This window comes from Pleuronectes platessa, chromosome 14, assembly GCF_947347685.1.
Source record: "Pleuronectes platessa chromosome 14, fPlePla1.1, whole genome shotgun sequence".
NCBI classification, from domain to species: domain Eukaryota; kingdom Metazoa; phylum Chordata; class Actinopteri; order Pleuronectiformes; family Pleuronectidae; genus Pleuronectes; species Pleuronectes platessa.
Window position 1 is genome coordinate 12363034 of NC_070639.1, and position 12863 is coordinate 12375896.

At 41.4% G+C, this 12863-nt stretch overlaps 2 protein-coding genes and 1 long non-coding RNA gene across 4 annotated transcripts; 1 reads left to right on the forward strand and 2 right to left on the reverse strand.

The window, feature by feature from the left end:
• Positions 1 to 6: 6 nt before the first annotated feature.
• LOC128456101 (NADH-ubiquinone oxidoreductase 75 kDa subunit, mitochondrial) lies at positions 7 to 6547 on the reverse strand. Its single transcript, XM_053440155.1, has 19 exons — positions 6374 to 6547; positions 5673 to 5752; positions 5234 to 5328; positions 5028 to 5135; positions 4797 to 4873; positions 4453 to 4534; positions 4198 to 4328; positions 3917 to 4102; positions 3698 to 3832; positions 3497 to 3611; positions 3269 to 3414; positions 3053 to 3181; positions 2802 to 2931; positions 2560 to 2720; positions 2304 to 2458; positions 1769 to 1944; positions 1553 to 1687; positions 1347 to 1419; positions 7 to 519 (listed from the first exon to the last, which is right to left on the reverse strand). Exons 2-19 carry the CDS (start codon positions 5749 to 5751, stop codon positions 428 to 430), a joined length of 2205 nt encoding a protein of 734 aa, XP_053296130.1. The 5' UTR covers position 5752; positions 6374 to 6547; the 3' UTR covers positions 7 to 427.
• Positions 5717 to 11574, forward strand: LOC128456104 (uncharacterized). The gene is made up of 3 exons (XR_008341789.1): positions 5717 to 5838; positions 10335 to 10490; positions 11471 to 11574. It is a non-coding gene; the product is annotated as an uncharacterized LOC128456104 (long non-coding RNA).
• Positions 7060 to 10609, reverse strand: cmklr2 (chemerin chemokine-like receptor 2). 2 transcript variants are annotated; one of them, XM_053440158.1, is made up of 3 exons: positions 10162 to 10609; positions 9033 to 9215; positions 7060 to 8947 (listed from the first exon to the last, which is right to left on the reverse strand). In XM_053440158.1, exon 3 carries the CDS (start codon positions 8926 to 8928, stop codon positions 7849 to 7851), a length of 1080 nt encoding a protein of 359 aa, XP_053296133.1. In that variant the 5' UTR covers positions 8929 to 8947; positions 9033 to 9215; positions 10162 to 10609; the 3' UTR covers positions 7060 to 7848. The 2 variants fall into 2 exon arrangements, with proteins under 2 accessions (XP_053296133.1, XP_053296132.1); XM_053440157.1 differs by having other exon boundaries at positions 9033 to 9148; positions 10162 to 10608.
• Positions 11575 to 12863: the final 1289 nt, after the last annotated feature.

Consider the following 12863-nt stretch of genomic DNA (forward strand, 5'->3'; position numbering starts at 1 on the left):
GCTTGCTACAGAAAACGGATTTATTAAATATCACATTTACAAATAGCTACATTTGCAATACTAAAACTCATTGTACCTTTTAGAAAAATATAAATGTAACACTTTTAAATTTTAAAAGGAAATCAAGTCTCTAGATTTATCTTTGGAAGATAAATATTTTGAACCTTTGGTCGCAACTACTTAAGTGAGAATGTCCACACATGTGCAAACATAAACTGCATATCTGGAGATTTGTCAAACGTAAGCTTAAATTTGAACTAGGCATTATACATGATACTGCAGGATAGTAAAGTGCAGGATAAACTATAGTAATACATCTGCTACAGTAAACCACAAGTGCAAATAAATATGTTCCTGGGAATGTGCAAATAGAGAAGTTGTGCGTATATATGCTTTTAAAGAACTGGATGGCTATCCATTGTGTGTATTAGCATATGGCTGGCTCGTCGACAGCTTGTGCTCCCTCTGTGACGGCTTTTACACACTTGGCCATCGTCTGCGAGGCTCTGCTTATTGGATCTATGGGGGAAGACAGAAAGCAGATTTCAAATTTGCAATGAAATTACTGGGTGTTTGTTAAAAATAAGTATTATTTACACATTTAATGCTACATAAGAATATTCATTAAAAATCATATATGAAATGATTTATAACCACCAAAATAAAGCTTTTATTTTCTCCAACAGAAAAAGGCCTCTATGATTACATTATTTTATTAATATTAAATAAAACTTTTAAAGTCATAGATTTTCTCTGTTATTTGTGGTTTTTGCTTTTGTGTCAAATGACAATGTATCATGCAACTAAAACTGCTGACCACAATTTAAAATCCACATGAAGTAAATTATTGATTTAGGGATCACGTTACCCCACAACACAACAAGATTTATTTGTGGTGCTCTGAGAATAGCAAAATGACCAGATGTCTTTGTTTTCTCCAACTATAGATTAAGCGTATGATGTCAAAATACTTCTGCCACTCTGAAAATTAGGGCAATTAAAATGTGGATACTATACTATCCTTCCTTGTGACTATAAAAAAGGACATATCAAATTGTTACTTAATTTAGCAGTTATGATTTGTTTTGCAAGAATTTTTACTTGATTTGGTAAAAATACCCTCAACAGCAGTAAAAAAATGCAAAGATGGGCACATTGCAAATGAGCTTAGACTATAAATACACTGAATATGGCATAAGTATTGATAAATAATAATATCTACTTACAAATAGTGATATATTAGGAGAATGGATGATTTTGCAATTGAAAAAAATAAAAGGGATGAGGAAGATGGAGATTTTGTTTTGTGAGAGAAGAAACACTTGAATTAAGTACCAGTGACTCACCTGTCATATAAAAGTCCTTCACTGTAAGCTGTGGAGGGACTAATGGTTCCGTTAGGAAAGCCAGGTTCCCTGCCTGAAATAAATAAGGCAGACATTACCATCAACAAGAGAGCTGGAAATAAACTGAGATAAACTGTGGAAAAAAAACATTTAATTAGGCAATTCTCTACGATTAACTAAACACACACTAAAAAACAACAGCTGACCTTAGACAGTTCATTGGCCTGCTTGAAATAGTTGGCCTCCTCAACGATATCATATCGCACCAGATTTGGGGAAACATCTGCCAGTCTCTCGCGCACTTCGTCAAGAGTATCATAGGGCAGAGACACTCCGGCAAGCTAAATGAGAATAGAGATTTCACAGCATTTAATCTTATTTCTTACTGGTTTATATGACATAAATCTTGTGTTGGAGTTCACCTCAGAAATTGCTCTGATGATCCTCCAGTCCTCCCTGGCCATGCCCGGAGCAGTCACTGCCACTTTGGTCTGCTGGGTACGGCCCTCAGTGTTCACATAGGTGCCACATTTCTCAGTGTATGCAGCTCCGGGGAGAATGACATCAGCAATGGGTGCACCAACATCGCCATGATGACCTGGGCAGTTAGGGCGCAGAGAATTGAAATGTAACCCTCACATGAATATTTACAGAGTGGTTACAAATTTAATGATAATTTGACATTAATTATCCTGGTGAGGTATTTTCAAGTTAACCTCCACCGTCTACTGTTTGTGTTTAAATGCTAATCTGTTGTGATTACTCATCAATCCTTAAAGTAAACCCTTGTGCACTCTGTATTCAATGTGTTTCTTACTGCTCAGGTTTTTCTCTGTAACTCTTCTCTGCCTGTGAATAACTGTATGTCAGGAATTAAGACTGCCTCACTACATGCATTGATGTAAATGAGAGGTGCTCTGAACGAGCCTTCTGCTGCTGTGCAGTAAGACAGCTGACCTTGATAAATTATGAAACTATCCCTAGGGAGGTCTTGGCGAGTAATGCAGCCTGCATCAGCCCCAAGTAGGAACAGCACTTTGGGCGGATTCTTCCTGATAGTTTCCACTCCCGGCTTGTACCCAAGATCAAGTGCAGCCACTTGACTGGCAAACCTGAGGACACAGGCGAAACAAAATGTTTTACCATGAAAAAATCCCTCGTGAACACTTCCCTGCGACAGGAAGCGTTTCCTCAAATCTTCAGAGACAATTACCTGTGCAGCACATTGAGAACCTTCCAGGTTTCCTCCACTCCACTACTGACACGAGCGTTCTGAGCAATGGTTGACACAGCCGCCATTATAGCAGCGCCATCCTCTCTCTGCAGGCAACTGCTACCAATCACTACAACAGGATGTTTTGCTTCAGCCAAGACCTGCAAGAGGAGATAAAATACACAAATAAGAGAGAGACATTTGACTTGACTGATAACATTTATTACTTAAGCGAGAATTACCTGTGAGAACGGGTGAGTTCCTGATGCAATTTCTTGAAGAATCATGGCAGAATCTCCAAGATGGTCATAGGTGTAACCTAAGTCCACTTCCTTTCCCACTAGAGCCACTTGCAACTCATTGTGCAGCCAGCTGAAAAAGAGTCAACACATTTATATAAAAAAACCTGCTTTTCAAATGTAAGAACCCTCAGATTTCCAGCTTCAACATCTTTAAATAAACAGAAAAACTGTTTTAACAACATCAAACATACCCCTTTCTGATTCGTGCATTGAAAAGAGGAGCCTCATAGCGTGGGTTGGTGCCTACCAGAACTAGCAGGTCAGCTTCTTCAATGCCAGCAATCCCAGTATTCAGAAGATAGTTTGAACGCAGGTCAGATCTAAATCAAGTTCAAAACAGAAACCTATCATCAGCTCTAGTTCAACTAGTGTTGCCACGTACTTAGTTTGTCTCTGTCTTGTCTTACCCAGCTCCACTCATTGGGAACACTTCCTCAGTGCACAGGTTGTCACTATTCAAACAGTTCAGCAAATCTTTCAGAGAAATTAGAGCCTCTGCATCCGCCATCCCTCCAACGACAGCAGCAACATCATTTGCCTCAACTCCTTGCAACTGTCAAATAACAGATGTTTTTCAGGACTGGCCAAGCCTTCATACAATGTTACAGAAGGAGGCTTCATCATAAATCACTTACTGCTCCTGCAACTTGAGTCAGCGCATCTTCCCAGGTTGTGGGAACCAACTGCCCAGACCCATTTTTCACCATCGGCTGAGTAAGCCTCTGTCTCTTGAGTCCATCATAAGCAAACCTGTCAGGATGGAAGCAAAGAACAGGTCAACAACATGCCAACATCAGACACAAATATAGCTCTTTGTTGTGTGATATGAAAGGTACCTGGTTTTGTCCGAGATCCACTCCTCATTTATGTCCTCATTAAGACGAGGGAGGATTCTCATCACCTCACCACCACGAGTGGTCACCACAATGTTACTACCCACAGCATCCAGAACGTCAATGGATTCAGTCTTCCTGTAGAAAACCAATGAGGATATATGAGAGGATATTTTTTTGACAATAGTAAGTTAATAAAAATATAGAGAACAATCAATTAACCTTGTCTCCCAAGGACGAGCAGTGAATGCATATGGCTTAGAAGTCAGGGCTCCCACTGGGCATATATCAATAACATTCCCAGACAACTCAGACATGAACATCTTCTCCACATAGGTCCCAATCTGCAGGTCATTGCCTCTGCCGGTGGTGCCCAGGTCCTCCACCCCTGCTATCTCACTGGCAAAGCTGTAGTAAGTAAAAAGTCAAAAAAGGGATTTTTCTTTAATGTTGTTAGTTTGCACAACAACTCAGCTTACTCAAGATATTCAGGTGTGACTCACCGCACACAGCGGGTGCACTGGATACAGCGAGTCATAATGGTTTTGATGAGTGGACCAATATTTTTGTCTTCCACAGCTCTTTTGCCCTCTGTGAAACGACTCCTGTCGCTGCCAAACTGCATGGACTGGTCCTTCACACAAAATCATATTCAACTCGGTTAATCAGTCTTATAAATAAGAGTGACAAAAAGTGTCTGTCGTACACAGTACACGCTCAGTTATAGACTAATGAAAACACAGTCATCTTCTATTTACCTGCAGATCACACTCCCCTCCTTGGTCACAGATTGGACAATCTAATGGGTGGTTAGCCAGCAGAAACTCCATCACTCCCTCTCTGTGAAAATTAAACAAAACATTTTTTATTACATCAGGTCAGGTTTCTTTCATATGAGAGAATATACACGTTTTTGTTTCCCTGGGAAAAAAGCTTACATAATATAAATATAGGTAACCCATAATAACACAAAGATGTAAGTGGGCTTTATAATCATGAAATCTTAACCACCACCTATCAGACAATTGGCTATAATTAAAGAGCAATATTATCATCATCATCTCTAAGTCTACAATGATGCTAGTTGAGAGTTTGATCCTACCTTGCCTTCTTTGTTTTCTCAGAGTTGGTTAAAATGTTCCAGCCCTTCATAACAGGCATAGCACATGCTGCCACAGGCTAGAAGGTAGGTACATGCAAAAATATGACATATTATTACTTTAAGAAGGCATCTCTTAGTCCCAGTAAAATGATGAAGAAGAAACACAAGACTGACAGACATGCACTGATTTCGGGAGTAGAAATAAAACAAACGTGCAAATTAAATCTTTACCTTGGGAACTTTCTCTATCTCCACAAGACACATGCGACAGTTTCCCGCCACTGACAGACGTTCATGGTAGCAGAAGCGAGGAATTTGCATGCCTGCCTTCTCACACGCCTGCGAAAGAATACAGCCACAATGTAAAATATGATATTACGATTCAAGATGTCAGGGAATTGCTGTATGTAAATGTAAACAGGAATCCATCATGTTACCTGCAGCACGGTGGTTCCTGGCTCCACCATGAAAGGTTTCCCATCCACAAACACCTCCAGGAAGCTGCTTGCAGCTGCTGTTGCTGCAGTACGAGCTTCAGGCAATGACAGAACACAGGGACGATGACTGTTGTCATTAAATGAGAAATCTCCCGCACAATGAATCCCTTATGCTACAATAATGAAATCCTGATACTTCATCGTGGTGGCAAAGTAGTGACGCTGGTCATTATTTGCTAATCAGAGGCAGCAGCCTGGCACCAAACCTAGTACCAGGTAGATCTGTAATCCTGCCTATAATCCACCAACAAGGTTACATGGATATTCTGTCACAGAACCAACAAAATGGCTATTCTGTAGAAAGAAACGTGCCACAAACTGATCAGTTAATAAGACGATGGAGTAGCACATGTATAAATGTATAAATAAGGTTACTGACCATTATTGGCTGCAGCCGCACCTCCTTTGGCTACAGCTGCTGGAAAGAGACTCCGACTCACAGCAGGCAAACGCAGCATGCTGGAGGAAGAGGGGCGACATCACGTGTGAGCTCGAGCTGATCTGACAGGCACATTCTCCCAGTGTCGACCACACATTCAAAGTTGGTGCGTAATGATGTAAAACACGGAGACGCGTGTTGCTCACCCACACATGCTCCAGCACCAAAACACAGCAGAATAGCTGTTAGCAAACTAGCTACTTGTAGCTTCTGGCTAAAGGAGCGGCTAATTACTAAAGAACAACATATAGACACTACCCACTGTGCTCTGTATATAAATGCTCTACATGTTTACATGACTACGTCGGCTGTTGACAGCGCGTAAAAGGTTTAACATTTCGCTAAATATCAACAAACTGCATAACGTCACTCGCCAACTTGTGTGTTGACGTTATCAAATGTCGCTTTAGCCGCTTCATATTCCAACATTAGTTATTGAGTGTGCGTGAAACTGTTATAACCAATATAGACGTTAAACCCACTACTTAGCATGGTGGCTAAAAACAAGCTAAAGGGACAGACGTCAATAGCCTAACCCCAGTGCCTAACTCATGCTACAAAAACAATGTAACACGTTGCGGTGGTAGCATCCAGGTTATGCACGTTATACAGCAGACAGAGATTTTTGCGGTGTCACTTACTTGCCAGTGTCCTCGGGAGACTGTTTGCTACGCAGATTGCGCACTGTGTCGCTGTCCTGCTGCGTCACGGATTAAGTAATCCAGTGTGGCTGTAATCCGCACAGGAGGGCTGCGTCACTCTGACTGCTCCACTGTCAATACTGAGCAGGTGAAGTAATGTAACATCTCCATAGTAGAATCTCATCTACACCCTAACTGTGACAGTCTGCGGTGATGTGGCAGCAACTGCAGGGATTTTTCCCTCTGATTCACTATTTGCTTTGGATACAAAGGTGGATTATTCTCACTCTTCTTAATGTGCCATTTAGTCACAGTAACAACAAAGTGGGTCAGAGTAGCGAGTGACCTTTGCACCCTTATTGAAGATCGGGGTAAAATATGCTTCCTGTGTCATTTTTCACATGTGTCTCCACAGCAGGATATCTGTCTGTCTCTACTCTAACAGTGATGTAATCCTCACAAGTCAGAGTTCTCCGGAGATGAATAACAGGACGCGGCTCGATTTGTAAACAGACCCTCAGGAAAAGGGAGAAGGAAATGCAGCATCTGGACGCTCCTCGGGCTTGTGCATAGTTGTGAGGAGTGTGTAAATCCCGCTGGAAACCTGGTGTGTGTTTGTTAAACTTCAAAAGCCTTCCCCATCATGAGGTCACCACGATGACATCAAGTGAAATAATACAAAACAGTTCAGTGTGAGCTCGGAGGAGCTGTTTTATTAACATATAGGGTATTTACTTGTAATATATTAAAATAAAACATTTGTACAACTCTCAACTAATTAAAAAACCAATACATTAATAGATGACTGTAGTATCAAACTGTATAAAAACATAATCATATTAAGCTACTATCAGATATATGCACATTTGTAAGGATCTAGACGGCCGATCGAGCATGGATGAGCAGACACCCTTGATCCAAAGCAGTACAATCCAAATGTGAAAGATGCATGTCTCACGATTTCCCCCCAAAACAGTTTAACAAAAAATTTCCATCACATTTTCCACAGCCTGAAGACACATCTGCAAATTGCTTGTTTTTCTGACCAGCTGTCCAACACCCAGAGATATGCAGTTTATTATCACAGAAGACAACAGAGAAGCAGCAAATCCTCACAGTTGAGAAGCTGGACCCAGAGAAAGGCAGGGATTTGTATTTGTAAACGGACAAATTAATGATCAGTATGGTTTCCGCTATAGATTTTGATCTTGCCTGTTTCTCGAGAGATCCCTTGCTAATGACAAATATATGCAAGAATACTAGCTATGTGCACATTATACCGTTTCCCTCAGTTTTTCCATTGAGAGAAATAGCTGAAGTAGGTGTAACTCCATCCAAATGAAACACAACAGGGAAAATCTGAGCATTACAGCTGGAAAGAATGGGCGGGTGATCCTCCCCCATTTCACTTAAGTAACAGTCAGCCAACCTCGTGTTTTTCATGGACTGCTACAAGAGTCTGAGGACGATTCCGATCATAGAGTTGATGACTCCACAGGCTCCTCTGGGATACTGTCAAGATAATGTCCCGGCACAGACTCCATCTCAGTGGCAGACACGGACTGGCTGAGCTCTCTGAGTGAACTCTTGGTTATGTTCAGACATGCACGCTTCAGGATGTGACGGACCTTTTTACCCAGGAGCATATACAGCAGGGGGTTAATGCAGCTGTTGAAAAAACCCAAGCTGGTGGCAAGGGGAAACCCAGCTTTCAGGATGTTGTGTAGGTACTGTGAGGAATGTATTGATAACTCCATTAAGCTGAAGGTGTGAAAAGGTACCCAGCATAAAAAGAAGGCCAGGATTACAGCAGTGACTGTTTTGGAGAAGCTAGACAGGCGAAACGAGCCCTGAGAACGATTCGCTTTGATTGTGAGAAGTGTGCCTGTCACACATATAGCGGTAAACGGCAGGAGGAAGCCCACAGTGGTGCGGATCACCACTATTACGATGTGTCTGATGGCTGCTGTGTGTGCGTCCTGTGTGTGGAAGTTGTTGAAGCACACCACCTTGTCGTGCAAGCGCAGGGTTTCTCGGAAGATCAGCGCAGGGCAGCTCAAGGCGCCGGCCAGCACCCATATGCAGCCACACGTGACCCAGGCTCTCTCTACAGTTCGATGCCTCTGAGACCAGTTGAGGTGGACCAGTGACACGTACCTGTCTATGCTGAGCACAGTGAGGAAGAGCACGCTGGCGTACATGTTCATCACGGACACAAATGAGTTGAGCTTACACATGGCCAGACCAAAGTCCCAGTGGAAGTCCCGCAGAATGTAATCGATGTAGAAGGGCAGGAACAGCACAAACACAAAGTCGGCAATGGCAAGATTGAGCAGCCACACGCTGTTGACAGTCTTTTTGCTTTTGAACGCCGTCACCCAAATAACAGTCCCGTTTCCAATCAGCCCAAGCACAAAGGAAATAATATAGATCACCACTGAGATGATGTGCATAGTCTCCCCTTGCCTGTGTTCTACTTTAAGATCTTCCAAGTCGCCATACTCCAGGTAATAATCATAAGTGTAATTTCCATAGTCCTCGATGGGTTCCTCCATTACTGCAAGGATTGTGATTCTGTGAGAAGACAAAAAGATGTCACGATAAGATTTATTTTCAATATGGTGATGGAGTATCGTAAAGAAGCCCTGATTGTTCTTACCTCACACCCTTTATGATTTATGCTCCTCAAAAGGACCCAATGTGTATCCCGCCCCTCTTTTCCAATCACTCAGCTCCTGCGTGTTGTGGCTGGGACAGGGTGTGTCCCGAGAAACCCTGGAACACAGAGTTAACATCCATCTAGATCAACAGATCCCTCGTAGTGTGATTCATGTTGTTTGTTCTGTAAGTAAACATGGAAGAGCTGACACATGCTGTATTGTGACATAATTTATGAATGTCACAATGTTACTGGCTGCCTGATAAAAAATGTTGTATCTTCTCCAGGGACGAAATCAGAAAAAAACTGCGAGAAGAGTCATACTTTTGCACATATCTCAAATATTGGTATCGTCATCAAGGCCAAACCAGAGCTCATCACCACCACAATTGGATTCCAGTGTTTATCTTCTATCTATAGTCTACTCTAACATTACGCTGAACAGGAATGTCATGAACAGAACGTCTTCAAATGCAGAGGAGTAGCTGCAACTTTGCCCAATTTTTTTTGTGAAAAGATAAAAACTGACAAACTGTTAAAGACTAAAATGCTAAATGCAAGAATCAGTGCAATCCACAAATAATAATGATATCCTTAATTAAGAGAAAAAGACAAGCAGTAAACAATAGAAAATCATATTATAAGTAATTATTAGAACTATTAGATCAACAATAAGAATAGGATTTAAATATAATAAGACAACAGTATTTATTTTCCCAATTTTTCAGAAGTAGCACCTCTATATCTGTTGTACTGCTTTCTTTTGTACAATGACAATAAAGACTCTATTCTATTGTACTCCACTTAATTTCCATTCATCTATATAGATAAAATTGACTTATAAATTGTAAAATGTAAAACTGATCAATAGGAGGAATCACTCTTGAAAGAGAACGTAAACAACAACACATTTATGGTAAATGGAAACATTGGACTGGACAGAAAAAAAAACTTTGGAGACTTTAAAGCTAATAAAAAAATAGAAAAGTAGAGCCTACACTATTGAAACAACAACATCTATATACAATCATCAGTTAACATTACAGAAACGGTCAGAGTTCACCATTCACTCGGTGCCACATAGGCACTGTTTGAATACTAATGGAATAAACATGAAGAGGCTTCTCACCTAAAAGTTGGAGCGCTCCCTTTTCTAAAAAAAACCTTCTGGATCAACACACGGCTGCTTAGCCTCGGTTAGCTCCGGTGTGCGGGGCCTGGTCTTATCCGTGACTTCTCCTCTCGGTCTCTGTGTTGCATGTGCAGTCCTCATCCAAACTAAACTGGGAACTGTGGTTCCAGGGCTGGAGGAGCGGAGAGGTGCAGTGGGCGCGCCAGGCTGACGCGTCAGACATGGACCAACGGAATGAAGAGAACTTATTGGTGCTCGGCTCGGAGCAGAAGAAGAAAGCTTTCATTCAGAGAAAGCTGCCGAGTAAAAACCAATTTCTCCGCTCTGTGAGTAAAGGGGAAAGTTTGTTATAATTAGCCAGTTTTGTTGTTGATAGGCAGGGATTTTTTTTCTTTTTTCTCCAAAACAACAGAAACGCAGAAACTTCCTGTTCAGCAAACTGCTTCTGCGTCTGCTTCCTTCCCACCAGCCACATTCTGAACTCGTTCATTCAGCACTTTGCTGCTCATTAAAACAGAGTAAACTCGTGGCAGGCCTCCGTGCTTTGAATGTGGATGTGCAGACTCACTTGATTACACTATAAAACGTTTGCTGGATTTACCATATTTCCACCATGTCTCCAGATACCGGACCATTAAAGCCACAGGGCAGAGTTTAATAAGGGGAACACCAGTGAATTTACCCAATTTAACCTTGGTTGACTTTTCGAATGCAGATTAAAACAATGACATAGCATTTAATGTATGATTAAAACAGAGATTAAGTAACTGTAATTGACTTTCTTTTCATCACGGATACATAAAATAATTTTCAAAATAGATGACTTTTAGGCAATTGAATGAGTCCTAGTCCTAAATGCTTCATCCTACTAGTCCCATAATGCAACTGGATTGACTCTTAAATTAGACCCCTCCCTACCTGCTAAATGTCCAAACAAAGGGTGTATGAAACAGGTTTACTGTTAATCAAGAATAAGTCTGTCATCATTGTTGCCACACTGCTCTCTCTGGGTGTAAACTTGAACATTGAGTGTTGCTCTTTTGACCACACCCCACTCAACAACACCCCCTGTGTCACGTCACTGATGGAGACTTAGCCTGATCTTCTTTATGGGTTGAACATTTCAACTTTCTGTTTTGCAGTTCATTGGGGAATTCCCTCTTTTATACCCTGAACAAGAAGTTAGTCACATTGACAATGCACTTTGGCCTCCCTTTTGGGGAGCTGTCATGCTGTCCATCTTTATATACAGTCTTTGATGTGTTCATATTCAAAAATGTTAATGACAACCGATTTTTTTCCAAAGTGATGCAGGTTGATGACAGAAAGACTCATATGGACTCTGCTGCTCACTCATCTCGTCTCAATCTCGTCTCAATCTCCAGCAACCCCATAGTGACCATCCTATCCCAGGGCCGGGTCTAGACAGGCATGTATGAGGGGGCAGCCACAAATCTTGAGGGGGCATTGTGCCTAACCCTAACCCTAACCCTATTTAGTTTGAGGGGGCACAACATTTATTTGAGGGGGCCAGGCCCCCTCTTGCCCCTGCCTAGACCCGGCCCTGTCCTATCCTTCTGTGGATCATTCAGCCCTTTGGGGGGGGGGGGCGGTCAAATCCTTAAATAGTTCCGCTGTGTGTGCACATTGTCGGTCTGTGTGTTCTGCGTAGCCTTATAATCAAGACGACAAGTCATGACAAGCACTGATTATAATCTGTCGCGGCTGTAATGCAGTCTTCCTTGGAGAGATACGCTGCTTCTTCAAAATGACACAAACAGTTTCTTCCGTCAGTCCCCACTGGGACTTTTCAGGAAACTACTGGGAGCCATCATATTTACCGACACAACAGCATTCATGCTTCTCCGAACGTACAGTACTGTCCCAACACACTGTCTTCCAATCCACTCACTTCCCTTTTCTATTTTACGCTTAGTCAGATCACTTAATCTACGTGTTGGAAGTCACACACACACAGCTGCTAAAACTCAAATGACGTTTTTAAATGATTGTGCAAGAAATTATCATTATTATTACCGATTTTATTCCATTGATTTCCCCGGCCTTTCATTTATTAGCTCATCAATGTCATCATCTGTCACATTTCAATTGTGAAAAATGCCTATCATTGTATCTGAGGAGTCACCTGACAGGTTAAACTTGTTTGCTTTGTGTCACCAGTTGTTCAAAACCCAAAACATTTCAGTTTACTAAATGGACAATTATTTAAGACCCCAAAAATCTGGAGGCTGAAACTAATCACCAATTGTTTTCTTTTAAAAATGACATTTCAATTTTTGATCAGTTATTTAATCAATGCTTTCAGTTCTAGCCACTACTAATGCTCCAGTCAACACTAGAAAGTCCACATTTTCCATATGACATCTGATTTGTGCCAAGGCAACATTACCAATGATTTAACATGTATGTTCCCCTTATGAAGGCATTATTTCCAAATTGGAACAGTTAAGAAATTGTAATGTAGAACATGTTACTGCCATTCTTCATACAACAATTGATCACACATAGCATTCACGAACCTTACCTTACTATCACAATAATAGGAGAAACTCTGGGATGGAGTTGGCCTTTTTTTAGCAAACAAACACTAATCTATATGCATCACATGAATAAAAACGTATATGCAGATTTTGTGCAGCTTTTATGGGATTTATGAGAGATCTCAGATTCTGAGGTGA